General features: G+C 42.1%; 1 protein-coding gene across 5 annotated transcripts in view; it reads left to right on the forward strand.

The window, feature by feature from the left end:
- The window catches only part of HERC3 (HECT and RLD domain containing E3 ubiquitin protein ligase 3), a 44,630-nt gene that overhangs the window by 19,954 nt on the left and 11,292 nt on the right, over positions 1–13,384 (forward strand). For 3 of the 5 annotated variants that reach the window (XR_007777532.1, XM_030238904.2, XM_030238905.2), the window contains exons 4-17: positions 541–617; positions 1,220–1,441; positions 3,408–3,499; positions 4,369–4,499; positions 5,137–5,297; positions 5,798–5,874; positions 6,632–6,756; positions 7,296–7,355; positions 9,000–9,111; positions 9,659–9,848; positions 10,977–11,140; positions 11,598–11,711; positions 12,955–12,978; positions 13,090–13,179. Coding sequence is in view for 3 of the 5 variants with exons in the window: in XM_030238904.2 (XP_030094764.2) it covers positions 541–617; positions 1,220–1,441; positions 3,408–3,499; positions 4,369–4,499; positions 5,137–5,297; positions 5,798–5,874; positions 6,632–6,756; positions 7,296–7,355; positions 9,000–9,111; positions 9,659–9,848; positions 10,977–11,140; positions 11,598–11,711; positions 12,955–12,978; positions 13,090–13,179 (1,639 nt within the window). In the remaining 2 variants the exon portion in view is untranslated. Of the gene's footprint in view, positions 1–540; positions 618–1,219; positions 1,442–3,407; positions 3,500–4,368; positions 4,500–5,136; positions 5,298–5,797; positions 5,875–6,631; positions 6,757–7,295; positions 7,356–8,999; positions 9,112–9,658; positions 9,849–10,976; positions 11,141–11,597; positions 11,712–12,071; positions 12,221–12,954; positions 12,979–13,089; positions 13,180–13,384 lie in introns of those variants that run through there. The other 2 variants (XM_050974120.1, XR_003946066.2) reach the window with 2 other exon arrangements.

Consider the following 13,384-nt stretch of genomic DNA (forward strand, 5'->3'; position numbering starts at 1 on the left):
AAGATTAATGTCTGAGCTGAAGGGCTCTGTGGGAAGACAGTCCTTAACTTGCATGTGGCTCTGATAAAACAGGCAGAGAGAGGGTCACATAGCAATGCGATAGTGCCATTTTAAAAATAACATTTTTGTGGAATAACTTGAACCTTGGACTTGCTATTTTCTGTACAAAGCACTGAAGAGGGTTTGTGCTGTAACTCACTGGATCTGCTAGGCCCATAACAGCATGAAAAATGTCAGTGCCTGAAAAAGAATAGTGAAAGAGACACCAAGAACCAGCTATTTTCACCATTTCCAGATGGCTGGATTCAGTGTTATAGCAGGAAATGTAGTTGAGTTACTAGTCAAGTGTCTAGAGGTCTCCATGGATTTGCATCTATTACAAATGGATCTGCATTGCCTTCAAGGCACTGTTCCTCAGTCTCAAACCCATGGATTTTGTGTGTGTGTATACAACAGGTATCTGAGTGGAAATGGTAATTTTTATCTAAGGTGTTACTGTATTTGTGGACACTTACTCTAAAATCATGTTGTCATCTTTAGGTTGATAAAGAAATTGAACCAACAGACCATACTGCAGGTTTCCTGTGGAAATTGGCATTGCCTGGCTCTGGCAGCAGGTACTGTAACATCTGTTATTAATTACCAAAATTTGTGCTGTTATTTTGCACAGTGTCCAAGGCTGCATATCTTTGCATTACAAATCAAGGACATCCCATGTCCTGACTGCTTTTGGGCCAAATGGGATGCTATAAAATGGATCAGGTACCATAAATATTGAGGAGAGCTTTGCCAATACTGTGAATAAGGAAAACATTACACACAGACCACCCACTGTCTCACTGGTGAATGATGGCAGGAAAGCTTTCCATCTTGATTTAGAAAAATGTGTGTAATTAATTTCTTTGTGTTGAAATTTTCCTTGGCTGTTACTCTTCTATGTGAAATGAGGACTGGTTTTGTTGCACTGTTTGTTACAGCAGTTGTATTTTGTATTTTGCACTTAGTTGCTTGTGTGTTCATTTGCCTGGTGGCTTCAGGCCATGCATTTTTATTTATTTTTTTTTAGCAGAGAATGTCTCTCTTGATTTTGCTTTTTTTCTTTTCATCATGAGGCTTCGGTGGGAGCAGAGTCCCCAGGACTGTTTATTTTTAATTTTGGCAAACTTGCATTTCTGTTGGCTAACTTTCACCCACCATTCTCTTTCTTTCCTTGTTTCAGATGGCCAGTTCTTCACGTGGGGGCAGAACAGCTACGGTCAGCTGGGCTTGGGCAAAGAATGTCCCTCCCAAGCCAGTCCACAGCGAGTCAAGTCTCTAGATGGGATCCCTTTGGCTCAGGTTGCTGCAGGTGGAGCCCACAGTTTTGCCCTTTCTCTCTCAGGAGCTGTGTTTGGCTGGGGGAAGAACAGCTCAGGACAGCTGGGACTGAGTGATGAACGAGGTATGAAAATTCTGCTGCCAGGTGAAAGAAGGACAGACTCCTTTGCCTGGTGTCTCCTGTTGCATTGGCAGTGTATTTTTACTGAGTGGGTCTATAACACTCAGCAGCTCCTCCTGGGACGAGATGGCAGAGAAAGTCTCTGTCTCTACAGACTTTTCATACTTAGTAGAAACAGAAACATGATTTTTCCCCTTGTGGGTGTCCATTTAAATGAGGAGGGTTAAAAAGAGTGGTCTTTCAAGTGTGACTGTCAACATGCAAATATCAAAGGAAGCGCTCGTGTTCTCCCTCCCTCTTCTCAAAAATATTTTGTTTGAAGTTGTTTGGAGCAAAGGCTTTCCCTGCAGAACAGCAGGCTGAACCTATCTCATTTCCCAACATGATTTTGACTGGTGAGCAGCTGTATGCCTCAAAACAATGGCAATGCTGAATATCTCAGTGCTGTAAAATGTTGTCTAGTTTATTTGTTGCACAGTTTACCAGACATATAGGGCCAGTGGTAGTTTTCTCAGGTGCTAGTCTGAAAAGCCAGATCTCTTCTGCTTGTTATTCATACACTCTTAACTTTTTGGAATCAAACAAGGGAATGGAAGGTTTTCTTTGGAGCTTCAGATCAGCCTGCTTATTAGTTTCTGCATAATTCCTGAGCAGATTTAAGTATCTAGGTAAGTTTCTGAGTGTAGATGTGATAGCTAGCATGCACCTAGATACCTTCTACTGTCTATAAAGTAGGGCTGCTTTAATAGAAGAGCAGCAGTGTCCTTTCCATGTAGATAAATGGCAGATAAATGCTTCTAATTAAAACAAAGCTGCAGTTTACATATGAGAGGCTTACACTGACATGGGGCTAATCTTAAATGAACAGAATAGGCATCAGCTTGTGGGATGGTGCTGGCCAGGGATCACATTCTGCTTCCCCCTCAGTGCCTGGCATTGTAGTAAATATGTGGTATTTATGGTAAGTGAATCACGATAAGACACTGTGAATTATACTTGTCAAACATGAACAGCAAGGTCTGCAAACATGGGTGTTCTGCAGCACTGTTATTATTAACAATTATGCTGTAGAGAGAAGTGTCATTCCTGTGAAAAGAAAGATCAGAGTGCTAAAATATATAAAAAGGTAAATCAAAAATATGCTCTCGATTCTAAACTCACGGAAGTGTGACTGCTTTTCTCTCACTTCCCAGTAAAAAATCACCTTACAAATCCTAAAGGTGAGAATCTTAGGAAATGGGCAACTTCTATAGGTAGGAACCTGACTTTTTGTTGGGATGGAATAAGCAGTTGCTCCCCTTAATATCTAATTGTTTTGGGGTGCCTACTGCTCCTTGAAGTGCTTAGCTTTTATTTTTACTGTATTCATCCCTGGGAGACAGACTTAAATGATTAGGGGTGGCAGAGTGGAGGAGAAAAGCATCACTTAATGGTTGGTAGTGATTAACCTTTGCAAGCAGGAGGATCTTCTGCTTAAAGGATGACAAGAGAAGGAAAGCTGAGTATTTAAATACACATTGGGATTCAGCTTACCATGTGTCTTGCACAAGTGTCTCCCACGTGTCAGGGTTGTTCTGTATGGAGAAAGTCTAAGTCAGGTTTTGGAAACAAATATCTGCAGTCATCCCTGAGGAGTGTGAAATGGAGCATGAAGGTGAAGGTGGGTGTATCTAGGCTGCACTCACCATGTCTCCCAAACAGCAAGTGCATGTTGAATTTATTCAGGATAATCAACATGTGCACTCTTGCTCTAGACAACTTTGTTTGAGTCAGTCAAGCCTTTTAAGAATTTGAATGGAAAAGCAGCAGTGCAGTACTCAAGGCCATGTGGGACCTTTTTCTCCACAGTTGTTAAAAGTTTCCTTGTGCTCATGGACCACATCTGAAAATCAGACTGGCAGTGCTTTTCTGGGACATGCAGGTTTGTATTTATGGAGCAGCTGGTTTATTTCCTTTGGCTTCGTTGCAGACCGAGAGTCCCCGTGTCACGTGAAGCTGCTGCGCTCTCAGAAGGTTGTTTACATCAGCTGTGGGGAGGAACACACTGCAGTCCTGACAAAGGTAAAGGTGCTGACCTGGGAGCCCTGGCCACTGTCTCACCTGCCTGATGGTTTCACAGTAGCTTTCTGTGTAGTGGTAGAAAAACACAGATCAACTTACTGTATTCCTTCTGACCCCAGTAAAAGAAACTAAGTGGAGAGTGTAGCCTCATTGTTTATTCTGAGTATCATTCCCAACACAATCCTTTGCTGGGTTTGAAGATGAAGATGTTAATAATCCATGGCAGCAAATAGCAAAACTCAGGTGAATAACTTCAAAAGAATAGCCTTGGGAGGAAAAAAAAATTAACACACACACATCCAAAGGGGTGAAAACAGCATTTTGTTGGAAAATAGAGTAATACTGTGCATCAGAATAAGATGCAAGCTAAAATTAATGAGTGTTTAAATTTAACATTAGCAGTCACAACATTTACAAGAGATTTTCAGTTCCAAACCTGCTGCTTCCTAGTGGTGTATAATTTACAGCCAGTGGACAGAGTTAGGGTTTGAAAGAGAGCAGCTCAGTTCTTGCCTTGGCTTTGCCACTTTGTGGTTGTTGCTTCTTGTTTTGGAGCCTCCATTGTAAAATGAATTAAACAACTGACTTTGGGATTCCTGTGGGGAAAAAATACCGTTGTAGAAAACTAGTTCTGTAGGAGCTTGTCTAGTGTAGAGATAACCTGAAGGTAGTTCTGTTTGTTTCTGATGGGTGGCAAGGTAGCTTATTTGAAAGCTGCGTTAGCAGAACCCAAGTTTCTTTTCCGAATCTTTTGAAAATCCCCATCAATCTCTGCCTAAGCTTTGGGCTCATACTGAAACTGTAGTCAGAGAGATCCTGCTGGGCTATGGGTCCCTAAATGGAGACTCTGCTGTTTGGTTTGCTAACAGAGTGGAGGGGTGTTCACCTTCGGTGCAGGTTCCTGTGGGCAGCTGGGCCACGACTCCATGAATGATGAGGTGAACCCCCGAAGAGTTCTTGAGCTCATGGGCAGTGAAGTGTCCCAGATTGCTTGTGGCAGGTGAGTCCTGTGTGCAGTCAGAAACTTTTCTTTGGTGGAGGTTATTGCTGTACTGAATCATGCAAACAGGGGGAAGTAGTTCTGCTTTTGCATTCTATGTATCAAAGCTAAAGGAATTTAAATCTTACTTTCCATGAGAATTTTCAGACCCTCTAAAGGAGATGTTTTTTTAATTGGGGTTGTACCCTGCACTCTAACCTGTAAAAGATACCTTCCCGACTTAGTAATTCAGCAAGACTTTAGAGCAGAAGCCCCTTTGGTCACAAGTTTCCAGCCTCTTTAATGAAAAGTGAGTTAGCAGCACTGGTGCTGCGTGGTTGCCTTTCAGAACTTTGTACAGGCTTAGCAAGTGACTGAGCTGATACCAGCTGCGTGTCTGCACAAGCTGCTCTTTGTCCCTTCCACCTAAAGGGTTCCATCCCACAAACTGGTGCCATCAGGTGGCAAGAACTGGGCATTGGTGCCCATGTAAAGGTGCTGCTTGGCACCAGCTTCTGGCCTAGGAGAAATGAGAATCAGCTGTAGGTTGCATTTGGTTTAGTTGTTGGGGTTTTTTTTCCCCTCCTTGGTTTTGGTATTTGTTTTATTTTGGATTTATTGTTAAACAAGGCCCAAACTCTGTGCCCATCTCTTACAGACATCACACTTTAGCCTTTGTGCCTTCTTCAGGAATGATCTATGCATTTGGCTGTGGAACAAGAGGCCAGCTGGGAACAGGGCACACTTGCAATGTGAAGTGTCCCTCTCCTGTCAAGGGTCACTGGGCAGCTCACAATGGGCAACTCTCAGGGAAACCTGGTATGTACTGTGCTGGATTTGACATGGCAGATGGACATAAATAACTTCACCCATGGCTGTCTAAAGACATCTTAACATTGTTCTGTGAAATTACTGGAAATGCCAAAAGAAACCCATCCTGTTGTCCCCGATGCACTGTGGTAATTTCCGGGTGACCTCTCTGTTAATGTGTGCTCTCTCCCTTTCTCTTTTTATGGCAGAGCTCAGCATCTGGCAGTCTTGAGACTTCATGAAATTGTACTGATACTTTACTAATACTGCTCCAAACAATTTGTTCTCTCTTTAAAGCCCCTATTGCAGTTTAAAAATGACAACTTTCCCCTCCTGTGTACCTCTTATGAAAGTGCTACAGTGCTTGAGTTCCAGCTGATTTCAGCAGGGCTTTCAAAGGACCCAGGTGCTCCTTGTGGTTGTTCTGGCAGTGCAAATGGGAGGGGAGAAAGTATAACTAGGGTCTTGTATTCATCAGCCTCTAACATAGCTGTGTCTTTCTCAAACAGATGCCTGTAAATACCACATTGTTAAACATATCTTCTCTGGAGGAGACCAAACTTTTGTGCTTTGCTCCAAATACGAGGTAAACCAAATGGAAGTATCTTTTCAAGTCTTCTCCCCTGTCCCAGCATTCACAACACAGCTTTTGTTTTTGCTAAAATCTTCTGAAATTGAAGTATTGCTTTGGACTCCATTCTACCTTACAAACCTTGCCAGCTCTGACAGTTGTTACAGGGATTTCCATCTTCAGTGGCTGAAAGTTGCCTTTCTTTAGAGGCACATCAAAGCCATTGGGAAGACACTGATTCCAGTTTAACCAGCAGGGAGGGGAATCCAGTCTTTGCAGATTGGAAGCAGGGGGCTGCTTTCCACCTGTGGCACTGGCTTCTGCATGGTTGGTGTGTAGGACCACCAGCCCCATACAATGGGATTTTATCAGTCAGTGCTGGATGGAGGGCTGAAAGATGAATTGGTTTTCCCACGTCTTTCTTCTGTCCAGAAGTGTTTGGGATAAACCTTTGAGGCATGGAAATAGGTCTAAAATAACTGTACTAAGCCTGTAGTTACATATGACAGTATGTAACTGGGCTTTGGTGCATCTAGGAAATGATGTTTTGATTTTTTTATTTTCCTATTTTTAAAATGTATTTGAGGATCATTTTTTCCCCTCAAACTTTTTCATACCTTCCCTTTTGGACTTCTTAGCACAAAACTGCTAACCAAACCTTTTCAGAGACCACACTAAGGAAACTATCAGTTATTTATTAAAACAGAGATTATGGATAGGAAGGAATTGTTTTACTGGCCTTGTCTTTGCTGAAATCTGTATCTTCTCACAGAATTCCTTGCCTGCTGATGATTTCCGGACCATAAATGAAACACGTTACACCTGTTTAATAAATGATGAAACTATAGATGTCTGGAGGCAAAAGCTTTTAGAAAAGAACAGTTCTAATTCTGTCAAGTAGGTATTGTGGCACTGGACAAGCCTTTTGTTGAAAGTTCTTTTGAAATAATTTTGTTGGCTTCCGTGCCATGCTTTCACTTGAAATTTAGCAACCTTTTCAAGTGTGGTTCTTGCTCGTTTCCAAGGGGAGGAGTTGCCACTCAAGGCTGCAGGTGAGAGCTTCTGAGCAAAACCAGAGGAATTTGAGACTGCCTCAGCATTGCAGGTGGTGGGTGGGAACTTGATTTTTAAAGTTGTCCTGTATTGTGTGCTTAAAATTCATGAGAAGCAACAAGAACTTGTGAGCAGATTGATTAAGTGCTTTCCCCAGTGTGCCTGCCATGAGAAGGGCAGAATAGGTGGAAAGGAGGCACTAATTCCTCCTTTTAAAGAGGGACCTTTCATGATCCTGAATGAAGTCTTGCCCTCTTTGCCTCTAAAGGGGTTATCCTGACATTGTTTCCCATAAAAGGAGGGGAAGAGAGATGAAGACATTTACTGGGGCATCCATTCATAACCTCTATCTCTGTTTTCTTTTCTCTTCCTGCTGCAATCAGTAATGTTGTTCAGATACTGTCCTCAGCTGCCTGCTGGAATGGAAGCTTCTTGGAAAAGAAGTAAGTGCCACATTTCCAGATGTATGGCTTTCCCTTGATGCAGACTGGAATCCCTTTGCTTCACTCACTTCTGCAGTGGGATTTGATTTTTGTTTTTTTTTTGATCAGGCAGGAGATGAGGGCAGAGGATGTTCCCTAAAGGGGTGGGGTGGTCAGAGCTGGGTAAGGAAGGCAAATGGTCTAAGAGAGTGTATGGTGAGTGCACTGTAAGTGGCACAGATTTCTTGGAGTTGCCACAAAGACATTGTTATTCTTCCTTATGAAACAGACACCAATGTCTTTAAAGAGAAGGATGGGAATAGGGCATTAAGGGAGATTAGGGATGCCAGGTATGTGAATAGTTTTTTACCCAGCTGAGCTAGCTGGTGCAAATGAAAGTACACTTCCACACAGGCTGCTCTTGAAAATACATCAGGGGCAGCAAGGAAGTGCTTTCCTTTTAGGTGACATCACATGTGGAAAGTTTTGTGGCCCTGCTTGCAAAAGGAGGAATTTCAAACGGGTGTAACCCACAATAGGTGGTGACAGGGTTGTAAGACACATAGCTGAGTCAAAGGCTGTGGGTTGGGAAGGCTTGTGTTGGCTGTGTCTGTAATGCTGTGGAGGTAACACCATAAGATGAGGAGGAGGAGAATTTTTTCTGGTGATGAGTAAATGACCTGTAACTAGGTGAAGAAAAACTTACTTACTCTGAGTAGTCGTTGTGTAATACATTTCAGGAGCAACTTGAAGATAGTTTGCTAATTATTCTGGTGTTTTTCTGCTTGTCCAGTGGTTTCTTCTCTAGTGTTGTGACATGTTATTGCATCAGGAGAGTTGTCATGTTGGTTCAAAACCCTTGTTGAGGTATGCTAGTTGCTGAGTCACTTTAAATAGTCTCATGTCTCTTTGTATGTGGAAATGAGTGGAGTTTATGGCTTCATCAGCCAAATACAGTTGTTCTTCCACTTCAGTGGTGTCTTGGCTAGTGCAGGACTTAACTTCTACAGAAATCCTCAACCAAATGAATGTTAAATTCTGAAGGCTTAAATGAGGCTGTATTTAACTATGTATTTTTACACATGAAGTCTCATGTCAAGGATGTCAAGGTGCACTTGACAGACAAACCCCAGTGCATCCCTCCCGTGTCCTAAGGCCATGTAGGGCTGCTTGCCTTACAGGATTGGATGGGGGAGCAGCTTTTCCATGGCTGTGTGCCTGAGCACAGCCAGCACTACCTTTGCAGAGCACAGGCCCAGGTGCTCTGTACCACAGTGTGTCTCTGGGGTGCTGATTCCAACCTGGAGCCTGTGCTGTTATGGGAATAACCATTCTACAGCAGCAGGCTGTGTTCAGCTCCTCATGTGGTTACAGTCATATGGTAACACCATCAAACTGACAATGCATCCTGTCTTTAAGAGCTGCCTTCCCCTTCAGGGTGTCTAATACACTGCTCTTAAGTCAGTGAAGGAGTCCTGGGGACACCAAAGACTTTGAAGTGTTTCTCTGCAAGAATCCCAGCCCTAACTGAGGCCCAGAGGAATTTGGAAGGGAAAGTCTTATGAATTCTCTAGTGGTCATTCCTCTACTGCTTGCTCTCAGGCCATGTCAATACATGGGGTCTCTTCCTTATCCTTATGCCTGTCTGTGATTTCTTTTTTGAAGAATCGATGAGCATTTTAAAACCAGTCCAAAGATCCCAGGGATTGATCTGAACTCCACGAGAGTGCTGTTTGAGAAGCTGATGAACTCCCAGCACTCCATTCTCCTAGAGCAGGTATTGCACTTCTGAGATTTGGATATTCAGAGGGAAAGTTAGAGCTTTGTCCCTCTCTAACATGCAAGTACCAGCAGCATTGCTGGGCCAAGGTTGTATTGCAAATCTGAAATCCAGACACTTAATGGTACTTCTCCTTTTACCTGGGCTGATTTTGACCTCCTCAGAATGTGTCTTTTATTTTAAAATACTTTTATTTAAAAACAAGTTTTATCTCATGGCATTTATACTTGAATGTCTGCTGAAATAAACTCTCTGTATGTTATATTTGTAATTATTATGTGTCTGTCAGGAATTGAGTACTTCATGGTTGTATAATTTATTCTGACTCGGAGAATTTCTTTCACAAGTGCAGAGCTGTGGGATAAAAGCATATATGTTCCCATTGCCCCTTTTAGCTGTAATATTTATAGCTTTGGGTTTTTTCACTCTGGGTTTGACTTTTAAAACAGGCTTTTACCATTTCATCAGCCCTTAAGCATCGTCTACATTGTAGGTGCTCTATCCCCCAGGATAAGTTGTCCTTTTTGTTTTGTTTTCTCTCTAGATACTGAAGAGCTTTGAAAGCTTTTTGATTCCTCAGCTGTCTAGCTCTCCACCAGATGTTGAGGCAATGAGGATCTATCTGATTCTCCCAGAATTCCCACCATTCCAAGACTCCAAGTATTACATCTCTTTGACCCTTCCTCTAGCAATGGCTATTTTGCGCCTGGACACCAACCCCAGCAAAGTGCTTGGTAAGTGTCATTTAAAAATTGGTTTAATTTAGAAGTAAAATATAATTGCAAAGAACACTTACTGGGGAAGTTAATCTAATTTACCTTATCTGCTTTACCCACATTCAGAGACTCAGTTCCAGAGAAATTTGCATTTCTCTACAGAAACATAGATTTTTGTTCATAATGAAGATGAAGTTATCCTATTCTCTTAAATTTAATCAGCTCTTGATCACTTCAGAATACCTTTTCTGTATAATGTAAAAAAAGAATGCTAAGTATAATATTAATTATTTTGTCCTCTACAAGATGCAGACTAACCTTGATCTGTTATTAAGCTGAACTTTTAAGCTCCTCTCCCACTTCTGAGTCTTTTAATTTCTGATATATTTTCCTCTGAACTAATTTTAAACTGGACAGAACATATGCTGCTTAGTGATGTTTCTCACATTTGTTAAGCTACTACTGTTCTTGTTACCTTACTCTGTTTCTTAAGGCTGTCTTGTACTAAACCTGATATTATCATGTAAAATGCTATGTGGTGCATTCAGACCTCCAAAAGAATCCTAGGCTCCAGCATTTACTTCTCAGGTTATTGGCTCTAGGAAAGAAGTTAATAGTCAGTGCCCCTTCAGGGGAAAGCAGGGGTTACCTGTCCTTGGCAAGAAAGAAATCAGCCTCTCTAAAGAGGGGGAGTTAATCCTTTAGTGCAGATGTGCCAGGAGACACGCTCTGACCCTGCTAGAAAAGTCTGTGGTGCTACAGAGAATTGCCCAGGCAGCTCTTTGCTTGTCACTCCTGTGAGACAGGTGTTTGCCCACAACATCATAGTATCCTGAATGCCAGGTACTTGAAACAGTGTCTTGAATTAAAAACTGAAAAACTTCAAATTCAGGCTCTCACCCTGATCAGGGTTTGGGCTGGGTAATGACTGACGTGGCTGGATGGGAGTGGAAAGGGAGAAGCTGTTCAGTTTCTGGTATTTTGATGACTCTGCCTCACTGTCCTGTTGCTACAGCTAGGGCAGGAATAGGGAAGTTTTTTTAAAGAGCCTCAGGTGTATTCCCCTTTTTTTTCATGTGTAACCCCTTATTTAGGGGATACTCTGGCCTTTGGTTGAGATTTATATTGATGTCCTCTGCTTTCCAGATAACTGGTGGTCTCAGGTGTGCCCACGATACTTCCTCAGGCTCGTGGACCTCTACAAAGGTGCAGTGGTTTACCTCCTCAGTGGAAGGAAGACGCTGCTGATCCCAGTCCTGTTCAGCAGCTACATTACAGCTGCTCTCAGGCTTCTGGAGAAACTCCACAAGGTGAGAGGAAAGCCTGGGCATGTGTTGGCTCAAGATGATTCAGTCCTGTCTGCCCTTGGCCAGTCGTGAGCTGTCCGTCGAGTCGCAGTGTGGGAAAGATGTTAGTGGCTTTCCTAAGTCCAAGGTTCTTGAAGATTGTTTAGTCCTGCCTCAAAGACTAGAAATAAAGTTACCCTAAAGAATGGCATCACAAACGCCTGTCCCTTGACAGTCTCTGCTGTCACTGTTGTTGCAGGGTGGTTGGGGTGAGGAAGAGAGGGAGCTAAAATAAGTTATAAAGAGGTTCTATTTGATTCTTCTTGGTTTGTGCCAAAATATAAGAGATTGTGTATTGTTTGTAGAACATTCTGGGTCCTTTTGTTGCAAGCTGCTATAACTGAATTTATGAAAGCAAACCTGAAAAATGCTGAAAATATGTTAAAATACATCAAATATTTCCATCTGGTCTCTTCACTAGGTGAATCAGAAGGTTAAACACGTGGAATATGATAAGTTTTATATCCCTGAGATTTCCAGCTTGGTGGACATTCAGGAGGATTATCTCATGTGGTTTTTGCACCAGGCTGGAATGGTAAGAGGTTTTATGTATGGTCATGAAATAGCTGTCCATGATTGTGTCTCTGGCTGTAGATCTGTATTTCCAATATCCTTAATCAATGTATTCAGTATAGGAGCTTCTACATGTTAAATATCTCAGATCTGAATGCTTTACAGAATTGACCTAAGAATAAGAAGGCTGTCAAAAGAGTTGGAGTTAGCAATATTTAACCAAAGCTTGCAACAGTCTCTGTGATTGTTCATGTGAATTCCATTCAGTCTTTGCACGAGGTGATTAATTCAGTCACTGGATCCTTTTAATGTAATCAAGACCTCAGGAGCCAAGTCCTGTATTCTAAAATTATAATTTTTGCCCTTTACTTCTGCTGTTTAGGCAGGTATTGTGAATAATGTAGCCAGTGATGTTAAAATGTTGCTCTGTAAGAGGAGGCAGTGTGGCGTTCTGGCTAGGGGACTGAACCAAGCCTCAAGAGATGTGGGTTCTGTTCCTGGCTCTTCCAGTAACCTGCTGGGTGATCTTGGGTAAGACCCTTCACCTCTTTTATGTCTCACTTTCCCATCTGTAAGACTAAACTGAGGGCTGGAATATGCTGTGTGGGAACCCAGTGAGATTATTTAATCATAGCAAGGAGAGGAATCTCAGGTGTAAAAAAACCACCAAAAAACATCTGCCCAAGGATGCTGCAAGAGTAAAACCTGACTGTAGTGATAACTTCTGTGTGTGTTGTCATGGGCTTTGTAAGTGTTGTGTGTGCTGTGCCCCCATCCTCTACTTTCCATCATTTAAATAGTGCTGCTGTGTGCTTACCTTTAGTGAGCAGAACAATAAAGTCCTGGCTTAAATTTATGTAAGGGATAGTTACAAATGTGTCAATATGGCTAATGATGAGTAATTTGCATTGCAGGGGTGTTCTTGTATCACCGTGTAGTGGCCTTATGATCTCTCCTGTTGTTTCGTATGGTTTCTGCATTTGTTACTCTTCATAAGAGCAAGTTTCACTCATGGCAGACCAACACAGGATTCTGTGCCAGTCAGTCCTCTTAGTGATGTTTGATGTTCATGTTTTGAATTAGACTTGTGCATTTTCTTGTGAAGGAAGTTCGCATGCTTTTCTTTATTAGGAAGAAAAATGGGTTGTTGGTCCCAAAGGAGGAAAATTTACTTTGGGTCACCTTTGGACTAGTCCATCCAAAAACCCACGAGACACAAAATTGAAAGAGTAAAAGATTTTCATACTTCTCTTTTTCTTTCACAGAAAGTAAGGCCGTCCATCATGCAGGTAAGAAAACTGTTTAAAGATTGTTCTTATTTAAATTAATAAATTGTTCTTATTTAAAGAAATGCTCTGGAAGCTGTGGATAGGAACAAATCTTGCCTGTCTCTCTTGCAGGATGCTGTGACTCTCTGCTCTTACCCTTTCATCTTTGATGCTCAAGCTAAGACCAAGATGTTACAGACAGATGCAGAATTACAGATGCAGGTAATCATTCTCTCTCCCAGTTTTCCTGACACATTTCTTTTTCTCTACTTTTTGCAATGGTGCCTGCATGGAAAGGGTGTTAACTGGGAGCTGGTGTGTGCAACACTTCATTGTTTCCGTGTGCAGGAGAGCAGTGTAGCTGGAGAACCTCTTTGCCCTGGATACTGCAGAGACAGTGCTTGGTGTCTTTCCCTTCAAAATATTT

Source organism: Serinus canaria, chromosome 4, assembly GCF_022539315.1.
Source record: "Serinus canaria isolate serCan28SL12 chromosome 4, serCan2020, whole genome shotgun sequence".
In the NCBI taxonomy this organism is placed as follows: domain Eukaryota; kingdom Metazoa; phylum Chordata; class Aves; order Passeriformes; family Fringillidae; genus Serinus; species Serinus canaria.